This window comes from Passer montanus, unplaced genomic scaffold (genome assembly GCF_014805655.1).
Source record: "Passer montanus isolate IOZ18808 unplaced genomic scaffold, ASM1480565v1 scaffold215, whole genome shotgun sequence".
Taxonomy (NCBI): domain Eukaryota; kingdom Metazoa; phylum Chordata; class Aves; order Passeriformes; family Passeridae; genus Passer; species Passer montanus.
Window position 1 is genome coordinate 33,257 of NW_024366759.1, and position 21,297 is coordinate 54,553.

General features: G+C 42.1%; 1 protein-coding gene across 1 annotated transcript in view; it reads right to left on the reverse strand.

Annotated features, from left to right (window-relative positions):
• The window catches only part of LOC120502290 (calpain-8-like), a 42,438-nt gene extending 21,717 nt beyond the window's left edge, over window positions 1-20,721 (reverse strand). The window contains 4 exon segments of the mRNA XM_039709562.1: window positions 798-811; window positions 4,129-4,198; window positions 6,787-7,061; window positions 20,652-20,721. Of these exon segments, the coding sequence (XP_039565496.1) occupies window positions 798-811; window positions 4,129-4,198; window positions 6,787-7,061; window positions 20,652-20,721 (429 nt within the window).
• Window positions 20,722-21,297: the final 576 nt, after the last annotated feature.

Consider the following 21,297-nt stretch of genomic DNA (forward strand, 5'->3'; position numbering starts at 1 on the left):
GGGGGGTGGATTTTGCTGGGGTTTTTCTTTTGGTGTTTTGTTTTGTTTTGTTTTGTTTTGTTTTGTTTTGTTTTGTTCTATTTATTTATTTATTTATTTAATTTAAGCAATCCTGACCTGGAGTTTGTGGTGAAAAAATGAAGCCTAGCCATGCCTATCTCCTTTGTGTGTGTGTCTGTGTGTCTCTGTGTGTGTGTGTATAGATACAGACATGTGTGATCTTGGGGAAGTACTTTGACTGTTAGTACACTTGAAATAGCATCCCTTGCTGCTCACAGATGTCCTGAGTTAGCTCATGCTCTTTGTGCTACCTAGGCAGCCCCTAGTTTACAGAGATAATCAAATTGTTGCAGCAAGTAACAAATCCTTGGTGATCTGGTAGCACAGCGACTCCTCCGTATTGATGATGTTTATCCAAGCATGATCCACTTGCAGAGGCCATAAAATCAATGAGAAATTTGATTCATTTCGGTTGCTCCAGAGCTGTGCTCACTTTCTCTTTAGCTACCATCAAAGTGTATAGACACAAAGCATCTAAACTCTCCTTTGACCTAGAGTTGGTGAGTTTGAGCCAAAAGTCCAAGTCTGTTTCCAGGATGTAACTGGATAGCACAGAGGCATTTCTGTCCTGAGTCTATTCTGGCTTGTTGCTGTTTCAGCAGTGCCTAGTGTTCGAAAGGATCCAAAACCAGTGCTGTGGCTTCCTGGATTGCCAAGCAGCTCTAACTCTCAGCTTTAGTCTCTGCTGTAAGCCCTTGTTCAGAGCTTGTAGTACCCGCAGCATCACACCACAAAACAAGGAAGCACTGACCTGCTAGCTTATAATTTATGGCAGTGCAGGTTGCCTCTGCTTTGAGAGTTCTAAAGACTTTCTTAGGTTTTCTATGGAAATTAATTTTGTGCTGCACCTGTGTACAGAAAGGCAAAGAATGCAGCAAAGGAACAGGCTTTCTTCTCCTTGGGGTCTCCAAGTTGTTAGTGAATGTATTTTTAATATCAATGGGATATATTTCCTAGAACCAGGATCTCCAATATCCCTGAGCCCATGGGATTGAATGTCAGAAGGGCCATGTATTAATGTTTACAGCAAAATAAATGAACAGGCCCAGTACTATTAAGTTCTCTCCTGCCTACAACCACTTCAGAGGCTCCCTCAACAGGCATCAGATCCATCTCAGAGTTGTCAGGCTTTGGTTTGTTCTCCAGTATACTTTTAATCTCCTCAAATCTGCGTGTAGGACAAGCCACGCACAAAGCCCATGTGGGGTGGGCTCCTGGGCTGGTGTGAACTGGTGCATTTGCCTTGGCTTCAGAGAGCTCCTCTAGCTGCCACCCCAGGCCCAGGGAGTGGCTGGGCCTGGAGTGACCTCTGGGCATTCAGAATAAAAGGCAACTCATGAATATAAATAGTGTGGAAAGCTAATATTACACTGAGGGGGTCTCAGTATTTCAGTATGCTTTATATTATTTAGATTAAATTTATGCCACTTACTTCTTAAGAACTACTGCAAACAGTCCTCGGGTTAACTTATTCAGATAGCAGCAAGAAAACTTCATGGGTCACCTTTAATAACTAAGACTGTGTGAATACATATCAAGTTGTTACTAGGCTATCAAAAATATGTGGTTCAAAGAACATTTAAAATATTTCAAGATTTTCAAGTCCCCATCAAACTTCCCAAGCTTCATCTAGCTTACGCTGTTGTCAAAGAAGTAAGTTTAATGGAGTGAGACCAACTCTGGGTTTTCTTGTTCCTTTTGTTCCCATAAACCCAGACCGGCAGTGTTATTTTTAAAAGAAAAGAGACATGTCAGAGAATATTATTAAAAATGGGCTCTGTTTCCCTAAAGGAGGTGTTACCCAGTCACATATGTAGCTTATGTAAATATGTAATCAGGGTCCGTTTCAATAAAAGTGTTTTCCATGAGGGTTTTAGTAACAAGGACTTTGATATTCAAGGTGTTGGATCAAATATCAAAAAAGCTTAGTATGCTTGTGAGATGCAAAACAAATACCTGAAGGGTAGAAGCCTGCAGTTTATTTTTGTGAAGGGTCAGCGTGTGTAGAAGCAATTGTAATCAGTTTTGCAAAAACAAATTGGATTATCTTTTTTTTTGTTTGGTTGGGGTTTTTTTGGGTTTTTTTTTTTGTTTGTTTGTTTTTGGGGGGGGGGTTTTTTTGGTTTTTTTTGTCTTTTTGTGGTTTTTTTGTCTGTATGTCTGTGTGTGTGAGAGACAGAGAGAAAATCAAGGTCCTAATAACAGCAGAATCAGATTTTGGGGCTTTTCTTCTAGGTTGAGGATAGTTTTCAGTACCAGCCTTTGGGTTACTGCCCCACCAAAAGATGAAAAGATGTCTTGGGAAAACCCAGAGCAAGGCACCATGGTGGGGTCTGAATTTTGGGATCCAGTTCTGTTGTTACCACAATGTGATGAATTTTGGCACTGATCTCTAATGAAAGCCCATTTAGCACAAGGGACTGGGACTCCACAGAAACATCAGCAGGTGACAGAAACAGAAGGGAACTCAGGGTATTTGTATTCAGTTTCTAGTCTAAACACAATGCACTGGCCTCTTCTAGTTTAAGAATAGATAATATCTTTCAGTCCTATAGCTTGTAAACTGTCTGGGAAAAGTAGGTTTTACTTCAGGTGAATGTTCTTAGTTTTTTTTATGGCATTATAGGAATTTTCCAAGTAGGAGGTGACAAGAAATGTTGCTTTTACTACTTATTTGAGCCATTCTCCTGAAATGCAGTAAGTGATTTCCCCATAGTCTGCTCTAGCATCCACCAAATAAATATCTTGGAGCAAGTATATGATCAGGCATCTAATTTTTAGCATTTGGAACACAAGCCCACACACCAGGGAATTTTTTAGCAATTGCTTTAATAGTGCTGTGTTTACAAGAGCAGCACTGGTCTTATTTATCAACAACTTGCAGAAATTGTTTCAATCTCATTCGCACAATGGATGTGCTGGAAAACCAGTGAGGTCAGGAATACTGCAGTTAGAAGCACAGGAGAGAGAAAGGCTGATTTCTATGTGTCTAATCTATCAAATTCTCATTACAAGAGTTTCAGCCTTCTTGCCTCTCTATGCAGTCAAGTGTTGGCTGCTGCTGTCCTCTGCAGCTGGATCTTATCAGCGAGACAGGCAGGGAAGGCAGCTGCTGCAGCAGCAAGTCCAAGGGAGAATAAAGTTCCCTTACAGCTCCCTTCTGGCCACTTGCACAGCAGCTCAGTTTAGCCAAAGGCAAGCACTGCAGAAAAATAGGTAAGGAAGGTTTTTTATGATGGATGTCTGGTAGAGGATGAGTGCTGCCTGAGAGATACTTCCTCTGCATCAGGCCCTGATTCAGGGAGCTGAGCAGCACTGTCTTTTTTGTCTATGGCTGGTTTCTGGTTGCTCCTGTCCCTGCTCACAGCTCTACATGAATGCAGTTCAAGCAGAAAGGAGGGTTCAGCATGAAGGGCTTGGAACAATTTGTTTGCTGTGGGTGGTATTACAGAGTTTACATTCTCTGATCATTTCTTTCTGATGTGGTCCTTGTTTCTAACTCATACTTGGACCATCCTGCTTGATACAAAATGGCACATTACAGACCCAGCCCCTCTACTAAACCAGTTCCTGCTCTGTTCCTTTGTTGTTGTGTATTTGTTTTGTGTGAAACTGAGACAAGAACTTGCTCTGCCTCCCACATGAAAGCACCTAAGGACCAGGCTACAGCAGAAAACTTCCCTGACATTCCTTGTCCCCTGAGTCTTTGGAGCTGCTCTTGCTGACTTGGGCAGAAATCCCACTCTCTTGCCTCAGGGCAAGTGCTCCCATGATTAGGCTGGCATCCACCTCTGTCTTAACAGGTCAAAAGCAAATCGGTTTTCTGTTCCACATAATTACTTCCTTCCTCCAGGAGACAGTTTGGTGTCTTCCAATTTTGACATAGCTCTTACAAGTCCCCATATACCCTCTCTCAGGCAGCAGTGCTGGTATCTGAGTCCTCTTCTTGGGTATCTGTCCCTCCATAGTATGTCTGGGAGATAGCAATAAAATGGTTAATGTATCAGGAGTTTTAAAATGAAGCTTCATTTCTTTTTCCAAAGCAAAATTCAGAAGCACTATACATACCCAGGTCTCCTTGGCAGACATCTGTTTGGGTAGCTCCTCCAGTTATAAACTGAGGGTTGGCACATAACTCCTGAAAAGACACGATTTCAAAGTTTGCATCACCCTTTCTGGTCTGCAAAGTTCCCTTTTCTTATTCCTTATTTTAATATTCAAAAACTATTAAACACTTTGAATATTTATTTAAAAGTATACCTTTTCTTCTCCCTGATTAACATGGTCCCAGGACAAAATTTCTTTTTTAAATTGAGGGCTGCATGTATTTTTTTGAGGCAAATCCTGATGCCCTTTGCTACTAGGCACTGTCACTGATACTACTGAGAATTTCTGCTACAGTGGAGAGAGAGGTGAAAATTCACCTCAGCGTTTACATCTTATTTCATCTTGCTGAGACTTTGGTTCAAGCAGCACAAATAAGTTTGTGACTCTAGCTGCTGCCTGTGCCACTGGAACTGTGCTGAGTTTCCAGTGCCAACAGTGTGGAGGATGTACCCCCACCCCGACTCTGCTTTCTGGGAGGCCAACCACAGAAATGCTTTTATTAGCAACAACCCCCCTTTCTTCCTGGCCCTTTGGGGCCAGCCAAGTGGGTTATGGCAATGACTGTCACTCCTACCCCAACTCTGAGCTCTCCAACAACTCCTGGCCTATATTAGGAAGTCATTATTATCTCTAGAGACAAAAGCCTTTTCTGTTTTTCTGAGAATTTGCCGTGAGGTTCTGGGTGGCAGCAAGAAGCAGTTTATTGGAAGCCTAACTTGGCAAGCAGAGTTGAAGACAGTTTAGACAGTCACTGGCTCTCCTCGAGAGCAGCAGTTGTCAGCTCTGAGCATTCCGTGGAGACAGAGACAACCCAGGACTTCTGTGTACGATGGAGAGCCAGTTTGTGCATCTTCCCTCCAATAGGAATGATCTCAGCTACATCCTTTTGCTTCTGTCCAGGGGAGAGGGGTCCAGCAGTAGGTTACCCACCAAACAGAAGAAAGTTTTGTGGATTTTTTTCTCTTCTCCTTCCAAAGTGCTGCACCTGGTGCCAGTCAGCTGCATATGACTTATTACTCACCCAGACACGTGTCCTTCCTGAGCCACTCCAAAGTGCTGCATGCACCTTTTACACAGCTGAGTTTCTCCTTCAGGGGTCCCACAGGCTGGTCTCTGGCAGGCAGGGCTGGGACATTTAACCCTATTGGATCTCAGCCCTCAGTTATTCCTTACGTTGCTGTGATTGTGGCTGTGTGTCTGCCTGCAGCAGGCTCAACACTGTTCTTGTATGAGAAACCAAAGTTTAATTTCATGAGTTTTTGTTGCAGTGAATGCTCCAAGTGTGGGGACACGATGCTTGATTCCATTTTTTCAGAAGGCTGATTTATTATGTTATATAATATACTAAAATATTACATTACAACTATACTAAAAGAATAGAGAGAGAAGAAGGATTAGAAGGTTACAAAGAACAAGAATACAATAGAATGCATAACAAAATCCTGTGACTGCTCACAGCCTTGGCACAGGTGGCTGTGATTGGTCATCAAGTTAAAACAATCCATATGGACCAATGGAAGATGCACCTGTTGCATTCCACAGCAGCAGATAGTTATTGTTTACATTTCTTTCCTGAGGCCCTCAGCTCTCAGGAGGGGAAAAATCCTCGCAGAGGATTTTCCATAAAATATCATAGCTACAAGTTTTCTAAGACTGATCTTCCCCAAGGATAGGCAAAGCCAAGAAACACATCCATGGTATTTGTTGAGGTAACATCCAGGTGCCAGAGTGAGGTGATGATGGATAAATGGCATTGCCAGGCTTATTAAACCTGGAGTTACTAAAACTGCAAGTTTCTGTTTCTCACTTATCAGGTGAAAAAATAATAAAGCCCAAAGACTTTTGAAGAAAAAGAAATTTTCTGTTCTTCTCATTCTCCTTCACTCCACCAGATGGAGGTAATTAATTTGGGGGGGGGAGGAATCCTCATTTTTAAAAAATATTTCTTGATGTTGCAAAATGACAAAGGAGAAGTAAATGGGGACAGAAATAAATAGAGTTCAGAAAAATCTCTGAAGCCCTGATTTTGTAACTTTAAAAAAAATCATAATCTAATATTTCCTGATGAAAATTACTTTCTTAGAATCACAGGACATTTCTAGGATATATGTATTTAGGTAATAACATTTCCAGTCAGTTGCTATTTAACTGTTACAGGCAGCTTGAAGTGAGACAGAGGATTTTATTTAGGATTTTATTTACGTATTAGTGTGATTTCCTGAGGGGCACAGTGGCTCAGTGTGGGTGATGTTACAAATGATAGTCAGTGGCTCCTGGAGTGGCCCATGGTCTGGTGGGGCTTTTGCATCCACCTCTGGATTGCACCCTGGACTTGTAGCTCTCTGGAGTTGGGATGGACAGGAAGAAAGCAGGTTGCTGAGAAGCAGGCACCCATGAAGCACTTATAGGATTCCCTGCTTTATAATGGGCTTAGAAGACAGTGATTCCTTTTCCCACCCCCTGTCCAATTTGGCTTCTGCCATGGAAGTAAAGCAAGATAGAATTAAGAGAAAAAGACCTACAGGAACAGCGGCTATTCAGCTCGCCAGTGATTTAACCTGGATGTTCAGCTGGGCTTTGGTTAGGTTTGAACCTAGTGAAATAAGAGAGCACTCTTACTGTGGGGCACATCCAGATTATCCCCCGAGTTTTGAAGGAATATGGTCTCAGGTCCTGGTAGCCCAGAGCAGAAGGGCAGGCTGGGAACTTTTCATCCTTGAGTATGCCAGTCTGCAGGCACTGCTGCTTCAGGGCTTCATAGTCATGCTTCAAATACTTGATGGCATTCCTGTTGGATCCAAGCCCATCCACTGCTGCTCATTCTTGGCAGAGTCTTGCTGTGACCTTGGACACGCTGCCCACCCTCCTAGTGTGTGCTGCAGCTCTGCCCTTGCCTCCAGGGCAAAGAGAGGAGGTGAATATGGGCAGGCAGCAGGCTTGGGCAGAGCCAAGGACTGCCCCAAGGGCTCCAGCAGCCCTGCTGGGTGGAGGCAGCAGGGGAGCAAATATGTACCAGGGAGATGGGTGGGAGCCACAGCCATCCCACAGAGGCTGGGATCATGGGCACTGCTGCTGCTACTCCCATGGTATTTGCTCTTTTTGTTGTCGTTTTAAAAATACTCTTTTAGCAAGAAGCCAGGGAGAACTTTTTGCAGGCACACCTGTTAACAGTTGGAAAGAGACTTGTGTGCATTCTGAGTGCTGAAAGTGAGGTTTAAGGATCAGTCCTTCAAAAATTCAAGTGAAGATGGTTCAAAACTCCTTTCCTCCTTCTGAAATCAAACTCTATGCTGTTGGAGGGTCATACAGCCACAAAACATGGAGCTGGATATCTATTGCTACAGTTTACATGGCTGTGGAGATGCCATGGAGTTTTAAAGCTAGGGAAAATGAAACCCACTTCTGGCTTTAATGACAAGTTTTCTTAAAAAGACCCTCTCTTTGGTACTCTCAAAGCAGTATGAGTTTATGACTTAATTTATTAGCAACAAGAGATGTGAAGTTGAGAGAGCTAGAGCTGGCCACCTGCAGTAGGTAAAGACACAACCCAGGAGAATGACCTAGGCCAAATATGGGAAATTTTTTCACCAGGTAGGAGTGAAGCTGCTAAGCCCTACTACCCCTCTCCATTGTCACCTTGGGCAGAAGTCACTAAAACATGCCCATCTATAAAAGCAGGGTGTGGTCTCAGCTAGTGAGAGATTACCCATCATGTTTACAGTCTTCTGGTGATGTTTCTTGCATATAAAAAGTTTACAGGCAGAAAACAAAGAAAGCCTTGGGTGCAAAAGTCTTTATAGATCTTAGGAAACAGTGGTTCCTGTTCTTGTAGGAGAAAAGCTCCATTTCTACCCTACCAACCCCATTTTGTACTGACACGGGGTCCATACCTCCCTGGCAAGGTGACTGCCTTTGTAGGTTTAGGAACTGAAAGAGGAAATATTTTCCATGGAGCACAGCTGCTCTCTGCTGTCATCCTGTGTAATGGCTGGGATTCCCCAGCAAAGCCACCAGGTGTCCAGCTGAGAGCTGGGTAAACAGTAACTTTGTTTCCCAAGGAGCATGTTTGATGACTACCTCTAGGTAAATTTAGACAGAAGGTGAGGGGAAGGAAAGAGGGAATTTTTAAGGAATGAAACCAGTGAAATAAGGAATTCAAACAGAGGCTAGCTGGGTTTCTTGTCTGCAAATATTTGAAGAGAGTGAATGCAGAGGAAGAAACAAAATTACTTGGTCAGTTCCAGGCAGTGAAGGCTGGGCTGAGGGAATTAATATATCAGTTACCCCAAAATTAAACTAATTCTGTTAAAACTGAGTAAAGAAAAAGAGTGGCAAGCATTTTATCCCTGTTGCATTTCAGCACTTCCCAGGCATATCTGTGTACTGAAACAGAGTGAGGAGTGGAATAACAAAAGGTTGAGGGGACGGTTGTTTCTTTCCACTGTGGATTTGTTTTCCTGACAAAAAGACTCACTTAAGGGTACCCACTTTCTTTGCTCATGAGGCAGAATAATGCTTTCTTCCCTCACCCTGCATCAGTGCCTTGTGCTGAAATGTCCTCTCTTCCTGTGGTCCAAAGGAATGCTCCCATTTTGCTGTGATTGCTGTAAGTTTAGCAACGTTATTCATGGAAAAGCATGGTGCCCCAGCAACTGGAAAAGGTAATTTTGAACAAGTGAATATTCTGTGTTCCGTGTGCTTTTTGAGACATACACTTCATATGCTCTGTGATCTCGAACTCCAGATGCCACTTTCAGGAAAGGAAAAGAAATCTTGTGATTTCAGTGACTTTAAATTTGGCATGCTTTGGTCAATATCCCTGCACTTCATGACATCCCATGCCTTTTGACAACGTTCACTTCAGTGAAGAATTTTTTTTTTCCCAGTATCCATGCCATTTCATTCATATCTTCCCTTCAGTGTTCACTCTTCCTCCTTGATTTTTCCCCGATTTTGCAACATCTGTGAGGTTAGTTTTGGCATGTTTTGGTCCTTTTCACTGCACCTCATTTCCTCCCAGACCAATTTCTTTTAGTCACTAATTTGCCAAAGTGTCTTATTTTTTTTCCAGTTGCATTTCCTTTGATCATATCTCCTTCCCAGAGTGTTTGTAAGTCTTTGTTTTGTGTTTTCAAGATTTCAGTGAGAATCAATTTGGCAGGTTTTGGTCCATATCCCTGCACTTCATGGCAACCCATGCCTTTTGATGGAAAAAAAAAAAATCGAAACCTTCCCTGAAGTGAAAGGTATCAATTCCTATACCTTTCAGGAAAGGAAACAAAATCTTGGAAATAGAAAAGAAAAGCTCATAAGAACTCTGGAAAGGAGATATGCTCAAAGGAAATACAATTGAAAAAAAAAAAATTTTTGGCAATTTAGTGACTACAAGAAATTGGTCTGGGAGGAAATGAGGTGCAGTGAAAAGCACCAAAACATGCCAAAACTAACCTCACAGATGTTGTAGCATGACATCATCTGTAATAGTTAGTATTGACTTCATTATTCCAGATGGCTGATGAATCACTTTATTATACTATGCTTCTTAAGAGACCCATCACCCTTACAGATAGTCTGATACAGACAGACCTGATTGGTCCTTTAATTAAAACTCCATCACCATTAGCCAATTAAGAAATCACCATTTGGTAAACAAATCTCCATAACACATTCCACATGTTCACAACAACAGGCACAGCAAGTGAAGATAAGAATTGTTTATCATTCTTTTCTCTGATCTACTCACAGCCTTTCTCAGCACAATGCCTGGGAAAGTTGTGGGCTCCTCTTTGTAGCCAGAGAACTGCTACCAGACACAGATGTTGCAAAATCTGGGGAAAAAATTAAGGAGGAAGACAGAACATTGAGGAGGAGATATTAATGAAATGGCATAGAAACTGAAAAAAAAATTTAAAAAATCTTGGCCGAAGTGAACACCATCAAGAGGCATGGGATGCCATGAAGTGCAGGGATATTGACCAAAGCATGCCAAATTTAAAGTCACTGAAATCACAAGATTTCTTTTCCTTTCCTGAAAGGAAATTTACAGTTCGTGCTGGTAATACGTATAGCAATGCAAGATTTCAGATAATTTTTTACTTTTATATGTAACCATTATTTGAAATATTTAAGAGTTGGAGTTTTTTCCCCATAAAATACTTCTCTCTGAAATGTTACTCAGGGTTTACACATAATAGCCCACCCTGTAAAATATGTTGCGGATACTCTGCAGAAACTGCAGTTTAGCAACTAGTGTTGATAACGTGGGTTAAATGACATTCCTCCTGTAGTGATGGAAACTCTGAGACTGACATACACAGACACCCTCAACAGAGGTTAAGGTGGCTTACCTCCTGTCCTAAAGTTAATGTGCATTTTAATACTTCCCAAGAAGGTGAATTCAAGCTCCTTCATTGCTCTGCACTGGAGTCCAAAGAGAATTTCAGTGTACTTTTTGTCATTTACAGCTGTCATTGCTTAGCTCTTGAACATAAGAGTCCCTCATGACTGATGAAAATTGTCTAGTTAAGAGTGGGTCAAAGATATGTCCTGCTCTAGAAGGAGATGAGAAGATTTTTGCAGTCTTAGTCATCGCTACTGCTTGTGATTTCTATATGAAACCGGTGGGAAGTTTATAGTGGTGTTCGAGGGTGCCAGGATGTGGGAAGAGAGGAGAATCTTGTCTCCATGTTTCAGAAGGCTGGTTTGTTATATTATGATATATATTATATTGAAATGCCATACTAAAACTATACTAAAAAATAGAAAGAAAAGATTCATCAGAAGGCTAGAAAGAACAGGAGAGGAATGATAACAAAAGCTAGTGACTCTCAGAGAGATTGGCCATTAATTAGAAACAACCAAAATGGACCAATCACACATGCACCTGTTGCATTCCAAGCAGCAGATAGTTATTGTTTACATTTCTTTCCTGAGGTTCCTCAGCTCCTCAGGAGGAAATCCTGACAAAAGGATTTTTCAGAAAATATCATGGTGACATTAGTTTTCATAAGGTAGTCCAGAAGGTGGCAATATGGACAGCTTAGAATGGAACACTTGCTGCAGCGCTACCATGGTGATAACAAAAAGGACTTAAAACATTAAAAAGGGCAAACAAAGGAGTTGGAAGGAAAATACCATTAACCACTATTCCATTTTTCTAATATATCCTTCTCTAAATCATCATTTTCATGCAGTTTCACAGCTTGAGTTGGTATTCCTGAAAAGGAATCTGAGACAGAGTAAGCTTTTTAGTGTAGATGTGACAAAACACAGGCCATGTTGCCTTTTTTACATCAAACACAAGTCATGCTTGAGCTACTCTTTGCTTAAGGTACTTAGCGCACACTAAGAATTTTACTCATGACTAAGTTTTACTGTCACTCAGAATTCTCTGGCTTCCTTTGGTTTTCATTTTGGTTTTCTTCCTCTTGCTCTTTTTCATGTCACCTTTCTAGACACCATGATTTAGATTTGCACTTTACTAAGCTATGTTTTTTGTCTGGAATTCTTGTAAATTTTGAAAGGAAGTCAACGTGTAAATATGCATCTTTTTATGATTGGCTAGCTACATATAAAATCTTCCTGCTGCTATAAAATTCTTTTATTTGATATGCATTTTTATTACCATTCAAATTAAAAGAGAACTGTCCCGAGTGCACTGTTTGTACTTCTGGAACAACAAATATTTCCTTTGGGCTATGGAGAGTATCACCTATAATTAGGATGTTAGAAGGACCACCTTTTGGCCCATGTTTGCCTGTGGGAACACGATAAACATTGTCATTTTTAAAGTCAATGGACAGTGCAGTTACCAGTTGGCGGCGGGTTCCCCTCAGTATCACTCCGTGTGCTGGGTCTTCCTCATGTGGTCTGGAATCTCCTGGGATGGTGCGTGACTGGGTCTGGGTAGCCTTTGATTTGGTGTCTTTGCGTGGGGCCCCACCACGCTCTGCTGGAAATTTCCCGGACGCTGCTGATAGTACTGCTGATTCTGGGGCCTTTGGTAGATATTGCGAGGGTACCTGGGAGGTGACCTCTCTGGAGTCCTTTATAAAATGTCCAAAGTCTCCGCAGTGGTAGCAGCGGACCTGGTCTTTAGAAGCTATTACTGCATATGCACTAGAAACTCCTTCTGCAAAGACCCTTAGTAACTGCTTCGGCCACTGTATCTTCAGTGGACAAGTGTGCAGCTTTCCAGCATTTGCTCTATGGTAGGTTCTGTGTCTAAAGGTAAGGCTCTCAGAATTGTTTTACATTTTTCATTCGAGTTACTCATGGCAAGCTTGCACAACAGTTCTTTTCTTGCCTCTGTGTTCTCTATCTGTTTTTCCAGAGCATCCTTAATTCTATCCACAAATTTGATAAAACTTTCATCTATTCCTTGTTTAATAGTAGACAAGTATTGGGTAGGAGTAGAGTCATCAGGGGTAAGAAGTAAGGAGGTTTTTGCTGCTATAGCCATGTCTCTTAGTGTTGCCTTAGGTAAGGTATCAGCTTGGTCAGAGGGTTTCTGCAAATCCCCTTCACCAGCCAGGTGTTCGAGTGTAAAGTTTGACTTATCAGCAGAGAACAGCTCCTATATTCACTGCTTTTGTACTGAATTCAGTTCAATGTGCAAAAAAGTCCTGCTGGAAGAAAGGATGTGCATACAAATTGACCAAGACACATGGTACAAGGGTCTTGTAAATGCTGGAAGTTTCTCTACCTTTCTGGCAGTCTGTCTTCACAACAAGACTTGATGAGATATTTCACTAGTATTTATTTGACAGAAAGTGATAGCAAAACAAGCAAAATATAGCAGCAAAAGAAGACAGGAGCAAAATGTACATTATCCCCTCTGTTATTTATCATTGTCTAAACAAACTTTTTCTTGCCATGTTACACAAAATACCTTAGTAGAGCTAAAGACTAGAAAAATGAACCTTTGCTCTGGATTCATTAAAACCAAAGCTATCTGTGGAATTGCCCAGCGTGATGCTGGGAACTCCTAGCTGGTTTCAGTGAGCTGTCTGGAGAACTGCATTTTTGATGGGTTTTACTTGTGTGTCTGAACGCGGGGAGTTTATGTGTCAGGCCTTGAGCCCTGAGAGTGCCATGGACACAGAGACCCATCGTGTAGCTCTCTGACCAGCCGCAGCCCACTGAGGCATGATGGATTACTCCCAGAGTTCATGTGGTAGAAAGGTTTTCTGCCTCCATGAAGAAGGACACTTCCATTTTCCTTCACAGAGCCATTCTGCATGTTACAATGGTACTTGAATTAATTAAGTGCTATTTGCACAATGGCTAGTGAGCTTGGATTATTAAGCTTCTCGTGTTTGATCTGTTTCCTATTTCAGTAAATAGCAAAACTTCCAAAGACTGCAATGACAAGACGAAGCTGCTACCATATTTCAAATGTTTGCATAATAACTTGGTGATTCTTGCAAATATTTGCAATGATAATTTCAGGTACTGAAACACCAGCTTTGCTCAGGGCAATTCTGAAATTGACTTTAGCTGTTTTCCCTGTTTCTTAGTAGGTGAACTGAGACACTTCTAGCTTTCAAGTAAGGTGTTTGACAGTATCCTCAAAAAGGCTCAGGCTACTTGATGAAAAGATGAAAAAAAGGGGGTGAATGGGGGGAAATCTCACTTCTGGTTTATGTCACAGATTCAGCCAGATGATCAACAATCATTAGTTTAAGGAGGTACCAGCGTAGTCTTTCACTCTCACAGATCCTCAAAAGCTTAAAACATCCAGCAGCTTTTTCCTTGCAACAAGTGCTACGGCTGAAAGCCAGGCCTGGCTGTCACCTTCTCCTCACAGCCTACAAACTCTGCCAGACGTACCAGTGATTCTCACTTTCCTTCTCAGCTACATGGAAAAGCACATCCTTTCTGTGTCACAGAGTCCTTAGTGAAACCGAACAATGGTTCACCTTCAAACAGCTCAGTGTGCCACGACAGAAAACTTTCACTGACCTGTCCCCTTGCCTTCCTTGCAGCCTTTTATTTTCAGAGCACTCACTGGGCATTGCACTTTGCTTCTCAGCTGAGTGTATTGTCATATTGCTGGAGTCCCACTCATCCATCTTCTTCTCACACAAATTACTTCTGTTGAAACATGCTGATGTTATGTGCTTTACGGCTCAGCTATTCGCGCTGTCACATTCTGTGTCCTGCTTGCAATCTGAACCTAAATGGAGAAGTTTCTGGCTATGTCTCACACACAGAGATGTGCCAGAATGGAAAGGTTGCTTGGACCTTGCCACTTATGTTCGAGAACATCCATTCACTCCACAATCAAGAGACAGCTTTTTTGCTTTACATCCTGCAAACTTCACACACACACACACAAACACACACAAAAGAGAGCTATGCCTTTTTTTTCTTTCTCAGCTGCACTTACCTATCCCCCACCTTGACCTCTCTACCACTTTTCTCTTGGCCTTGCCGTGCATGGACATTGCCTCCTATGATACTCCATCGTGTTGCCTACCCCTCCCCAACATTGCCTTACCTTTCCTACCCAACCTTGTATTTACTTGTAATTCCTGACCATTCCTTTCCTTTCCTTTGCCTTCCTGACCTATGCATGTTCTTCCCTTGCCCTTCATACCAATCCAGTGCCTTGCATTGACTTGCTCACCTATCCTTCTTTTCCTTCCCATTTGTCCAGCTCCAATGTTTAATTTCCTTCTCCTTCTCAGACTCCTTTTGCCTTGCCTCTCTCTCTTTTGTGTTGCCTGGCAAAGCCACCTTTTGTCTTGCCTTGCCCTTGAACCCCTTCCTTGACTTGCATTACCTTGCTCACCAGTCCCCCGCCTGGAATTCAACACCTCTCTTTTTGTGGAATTTCTTCAACTTGTATTGCCCTGCCTGCTTCTCCTAGAACTCTCCAGGCTTTTACTGGCTTTTTTTTTCTCAAGGCCCCAGTGCCTCAGGAGCATGTGAGAGGAAGCCTGGAGGAGGCAATGTACAAGAACACCTATCTGTTCTGACAGCTTTGTTCTGACATCAATCCTTACATGTCTTGAATTTTGGGCACAAAATTCATGTTTCACCCTTGGACTTCAGAACCAGAATGACAGTTCTTTTGCATACAAAAGAAAGCAGGCAACATAAGTGTCTTAGGTGCAGACTAGAGATGGCCCATGCAAGATCAAGGCTGGACAGAGTGGTCTGTCGTGGTCACTTTTGTGTACCAGCAATCTTTGAATGTACCTGCCACTTGCCTTGCTTTGGCAACCCAACAGTTTCCCTGCCTTGCCCTGCTGATCCTCCATTGCTTTGCATTGCCTTGCATGCACATGCCCCACATTTGACCTGCCTACAGTTTTTCTCCAGGGCTTTGCCTTGCCTATCCCTTCCTGTTACCATTAATTCCTATGCCCAGCCTTGCCTCTAACTTCTGGGCCTTCTCTCACCTACCACTACATTTGCTTTCCCCTCACGGCTCCAGCCTTGCCAACCTCTCCCTTGACTTGACTACAACTGCCTACACTTGCTTTGCATGGAAGGCAAGGCAAAGAGGAGTAGGCAAGGCAAAGCAAAGCCAGGAAGTTATTTGTAAGGCTAGGCAAGGCAGACATAGGCAGGCAAGCAAGCAAAGCAAGGGTAGCCTAGGAAAACTAGGCATGGTACTGGAGGCAAGGCAAAGCCAAGTGAATTGGAGTGCCTTTCCTTGGGAAGTAAAAGATATGGTGGCAATATTGGTAGGGAAGCTGATAAGGTACCGTGGGTAGGTATAGTCCAGCAAGACATTTCTGTCCTGGCCCCTTCTGCGTAGGAGCCATTGTTGGACAGAGTCAGTACTGGATGTGGTATACAACTTTTGCTTGGTAAGTTCCTGAATGAGAACAGCAGTGCTTTCTCATGGGAAGGAAAGAACTTGGCCCCAGTGTTGGAGGTGCAGGTAAGAAGCTGTGTTGTGCAGCTTAAGGGTGGCAGCAACTTTCTATCCTGGCATATTTGGTTTGGAAACACTGACTCAATTCATACAACCATAGAGTCAGTATCTATCTTTGGAAGGCATTCTCCCTCCTGAAAGAATCCATTTGGCATGTGTTTTCCACTTCCTGGAGGCAGCCTTCTTGATATTCTGCCAGCACACTTCTTTTGGACAAAGTAAGCAGCTACGCTGGGTCTTGGTGTGCAGTGGATCTAGTGTCCCATGCAGGTAATGCCCAATACCAGTGTTCTGACACCTTTGTATAGGATCAGTCCCTGGATGTTTTGTATTTTGGAGGAGGGGATGCCATTTCTTTTGAGATGGGCTTCTAGTTCCTCTCTTTGGCAAAGAAAGCAAGTTTGGATGGGCACTTTGGGTGGTCTCAGTGAATTTAAAGGCTTTTATACTCCCAATATGCAGTTCTCTGGGTTAGAGTTCTCAAACTGTCAGTAGGAATGCAGAGGCCAAGCCTCTGCAGGACAAGTTTTTGTCCCTTGTAGCTTTAGTGTGTGAGCAGTCCCTGGTGCCATTCCATTTGGATCCTTACTCTGTGAGACTGAAATCTTACAATGGTACCTAGAGCTGAGAAGGAAAGTGGCGATAGCAGGGTGTGTGTTTGTAGTTTGATAGATGCAATTGAAATTGTAGGCAGCAAAGAGCTTTCTCCAGTGGCAGTTTTGTGAGCTCTGTTTTAGGCAGATGTTTTCAAGTTTGTTACCAGACTCTACGAGACTGAAAAAAGTTTGTTAGGGCAGAGGAGCTGGTGTTGGCCTTTGAGTGTGGTGCAAAGAAGAGTATCCATTTGGAAAGGGAAGATCAGCAAAATCTTTTTGTCCTGACACAGTTGATTTGAGAAGAGGGATGTTGCTGACTTGGCTGTGTCCTGGGGGTGGTTTTGAGCTGGGCTTGGTGTGTGTCCTTGTTTTGTGAGTCAACAATGCCATGGTGTGGTTATTTTGATGAGTGCTGGCAGTGCCCAGGAAAAAGACAAGCGCTTTTCTAGCCCAGCCCCATTTGTGTGGGAGCAGTGTGGGGGCGAGAGCTCTGATGTGGATCCTGGCTCTTGGGCACTGACAGAATGTGATCCTGCATGTAGTAGAGAAGGAAGAAGAATCATTTAGTTGTTGGCTGTGCAGTTTATAAGCTTCAAAATAAAATTTCAACATGGCCTCTTCCTTTTTGAATGTTTTCTGTGCCATCAACTGCTCAACATGTACCCACTGAACTGCATCCAGCTCCCTGGTGATATGCACTTTCCCTCAAGATCTATGTACCATCTTGCACTCTAACTCTTGAAGATCCCAAACTACTTCAAAAAGTCCAGCAGTTGCTCTCAAAGAAAAACTCCTACAACAAAAAGGCAGTGCTGGCCATAATATTCCCTTTGCAGTCTGTAAAATAAACTAAACACACTCGAGATTTGCACGTTCCTTCTCAACTATATATATATATATAGCATCAGCACATTCTCTCAAAGTGTCAGAGACTATAGTTACAGCAAAATGTTTTCAGCTGCAGTTCTGACTGACAGATGTGCCAGAACAGAAGGTGCCTACCCTCTTTCCTGTGCAAACTGACATTTCCAGCGCAAATATTTTCACATTCTTTCATTGTCACCATGTCCAAGCAGCTAGAGGTCATGCAGATGGAAATGTCAAGACAGAGGATGTTCTCAAAGTACCTAGTTTTCTTAAGAGCTTTTAAACTGTGCACAATGCTCTGTATCTTCCTTTCCAGATAGACCTGCCATCACTTCTTCACTCTCACATCTTTGTTGCAAATGTCCAGCAGCTATTTGTATAGAAAAAGGCTCTAGAAATAAAAATGAGCCTTGGGCTGCACCTTTCGTGTGCCCCACATAAGCCACATCAAACTCCCCAGTGCACTCCGTACTTCCCTTCTCTGCTGCATCTACCATTGTGTTCTCTGATCTCGGAACCTAAAGGTAGGCACAGTTGTTTCCATGGAGGAGTTGGAAGAGGCATAGGTAGCAGCACAAGTAGCTCTCACTGAACTTTAATCCTTATGACTGCCACTGTGAATTCGGTTGGTAGGCCAGTAACAGCCATACTCCTTTTACAGCCGGTACGCTGCAGCCACCATCCCAGGGCTCTGCAGCTTCGTTCTTCAACTCTTGTAATCTGTCCTGCTTTTACTCTCCCGGAGGGGAATAAGCATCTATTTCTTGCGCAGATCATTGTGGCAGCAGCAAAGGGCTCTAGTGCACTGCTTCTGCCATAAGACACTCGGGCCAGGCACTTACATTCTCAGCATATCGTAGCCCCATATTCTGTGTCTCTTGTCATCTGAATCATACCAGAAAGTATTTCAGAGAGAGAAAATGTGCCAGAACAGCAAGCTTGGCTGGAGCGTACCCCTGAAACTGGTGGAAATTTGTATTTGCACCACATTCAAGAGGCACTCCTCTTTCCTATACAACCTGCAAACCGCTGTTAGAATTATCTGCATTTTATACACATATATATATATATGCATGCTCTTTATTCTGATAGAATTTTCAGGTAGCAATTACCACAGAAAATTACCTGCCCTATTACTTTTTCCTTTGTTGGGTTGAAAGCTCAGAATCTGTTTCTATTTTTCCCATCCCTAGAATGTTGTATTTCACAGACTTAGAACCACTCAAAATGCCAGAACACCCCACCATGTATTGTCATAGTGGATCTGCTGATGTCCATTGACTTTTTACCATTATAGTGCTTGTCACTGTTGCAGATCAAGAACTTCTGAATAGTTTTGATTAATGCTCTTTGAGTGGTTGAAAACAAGAAAGAATGACTAGACATTTTTATGATCACATCCTCTGATGGAATAAAAATAGGAGTATAAGAAATAGATTAATTGTCAAGAAGAGGTGATAAAGGGTCCAAAAGATTGCTTGCATATTTACTGTTCTAAATCCCTTGTTATCTGGCAAATTGCAAAAGATTCCAGGCTTTCACTAGGAAACATTTCCTCATAGGTGAAAAGGATTCTGTGTATTGTACAAAAAATAGTTATGTAAACCAGAATTGCATGACCCAATATTTCTCTTTAACTGGAACTATTTTTATCAATATTATTTATACATTTATTTTCAGTGCATTTGGTAAAAAGGTATTGTTTAAAAGAAATTATTGTGTATGTACTAAGTACTTCAGATTAGTTAAGGTGCTGGTTTTGCATGGCTTGGTTTTTGGTGGGGAGGGAAGAAGCCAGCCACAGAAGTGATTTTTGTGAAAAGCTCCTAGAAACATCCTCCATGCCTGACAAAGTGAATCCCTGCTTGGCCCTAAGAACAGACATGCTGCTAAGCCAATTAGAGAAGTTGGTAGCGCCTCTGCGATATATTTAAGAACGAAATCAAAACTGCAGCCAGTTAACTTTTAAGTTTGCAAATTTTTAGGTTCGCACCCCACTGTCAGCCAGTGTGAGTGGCTGCAAACGGAGGCCATTTTCCATGGGAAAAAGAAGTCATTTCCCCAGGGTCTGGGTATCAGCTCAGAGGTGACATTTGTCATTGGAGTACTACCAGAAAGGTTTTCAGCTACATCTCACACTGAGTAAATGTGCCAGTATAACAAGCTTGCCCAGAGCACACCCCTGAAACTGATGGAAGCTTGTACTTGGTCCACATTGACCTACATCTATTTGCCTGTTTTTGAAAAAAACATAAATCCCTGAAAACAGTGGCATCAATTACTACATCACACTTGAAATAATAACACACAGTTGTCTGTAAAATTGTTTGGCCTTTTGAAAAATTCTATGCATTATCTAAGTAAAGTATGCCTAAAGGCTAAAAAGATTCTCCATTTCCATTCTACACTTCATTATTATTTAGAATTAATTGAAAATGTGTTATTCAGTGCTGCACATACAAAACAGAACATATAGAACATAAAGATCAAAATCAAATGACTCTAAATTCAAAGTAAACAGATTTTAAATTGTCTCTATACTATTCTCATGCCTCAATCAATACAACCAGAGATGATGTCACTCATATCTGCAAACACAGAATTGTAGAATGCTTTGGGTTGGAAGGAACCTTTAAAGAATTTCTAGTTCTAAGCATCTGCCTTGGGCAGAGATACCTGACTTTAGATCTGGTTGCTCAAAGCACCCTCTAACCTGGCCTTGAACATTTCCACTAATGGGGAGTCTACAACCTCTCTATTCCAATTTGTCACCATCCTTATTCTAAAAAAGCTCTTCCTTGCAGACAATCTAAATCTTTATGCTCTCATAAACCATTGCTCATTGTCCTATCACTACAGACCCATGGTAAAAAGTCTTTCTCCATCTTTCCTATAAGTTGAATTTACATATGGAAAGGCCACAAGAAGGTGTCCCCACAGTCTTCTCCAGGATGAATACCACCAACTCAGTTTTTCCTCATAAGAGAGGTGTTCCATTTTATGATAATTTCCATGGCCCTCCTCTGGGCTTACTCCAACAAGTCCCCTTCTTTCCTTTACTGAGGATGCCAGAGTTGGATGCAATACTCAAGGTGTGGTCTCACAACAGCAGATTAAAAGGGGAAAATCACCTTCCACAACCAGCTGGCCACACTTGGTGCAGTTGGCTTTCAGGTCTTCAAGCTCATCATGGCAGTTCATGTCCAATTTTTCATCCAACAATATCCCAAACACCTTCTCTCTGTCTGTCTGCTTTTAATAGCTTCATCACCCAGTCTGTACTGACACTTTGCCTTGCTGAACTTTTGTATATTTACATGGACTTACTCCTCCAGCCTGTCCAGTCTCTGGATGGCATACCATCCCTCAGATATGTCAACTGCACTACTCAGCTTGGTGTAACCTGCAAGTTGGCTGAGCATGCTCTCAATCCCCCTGTCTACATCATCAATAAATATATTAAATAGTATCGATCACAGTGCAGACACCTGAGGGAGACCTCTTGATACTGGTTCCCACTTGTACATTGAATAGATATTTCCTGCTGACAATCAGATTTAAATAAAGCCTATTAGAAACGGGAAAAGTCCTCACTGATTTCAACTGGTTTTTTATTAAACATCATGTGAAGATTTTGTTTACAATATAGTAAGTAGATTTTGCATTTAAATAAAATGCTAATTTTATTTATCCAAAATTAGTAAATTTTGCTAATATTAGTGGATAAACTAAAAAATCCAATCACTGTGCAACTAACATTTGTAAAATTAACAAGTG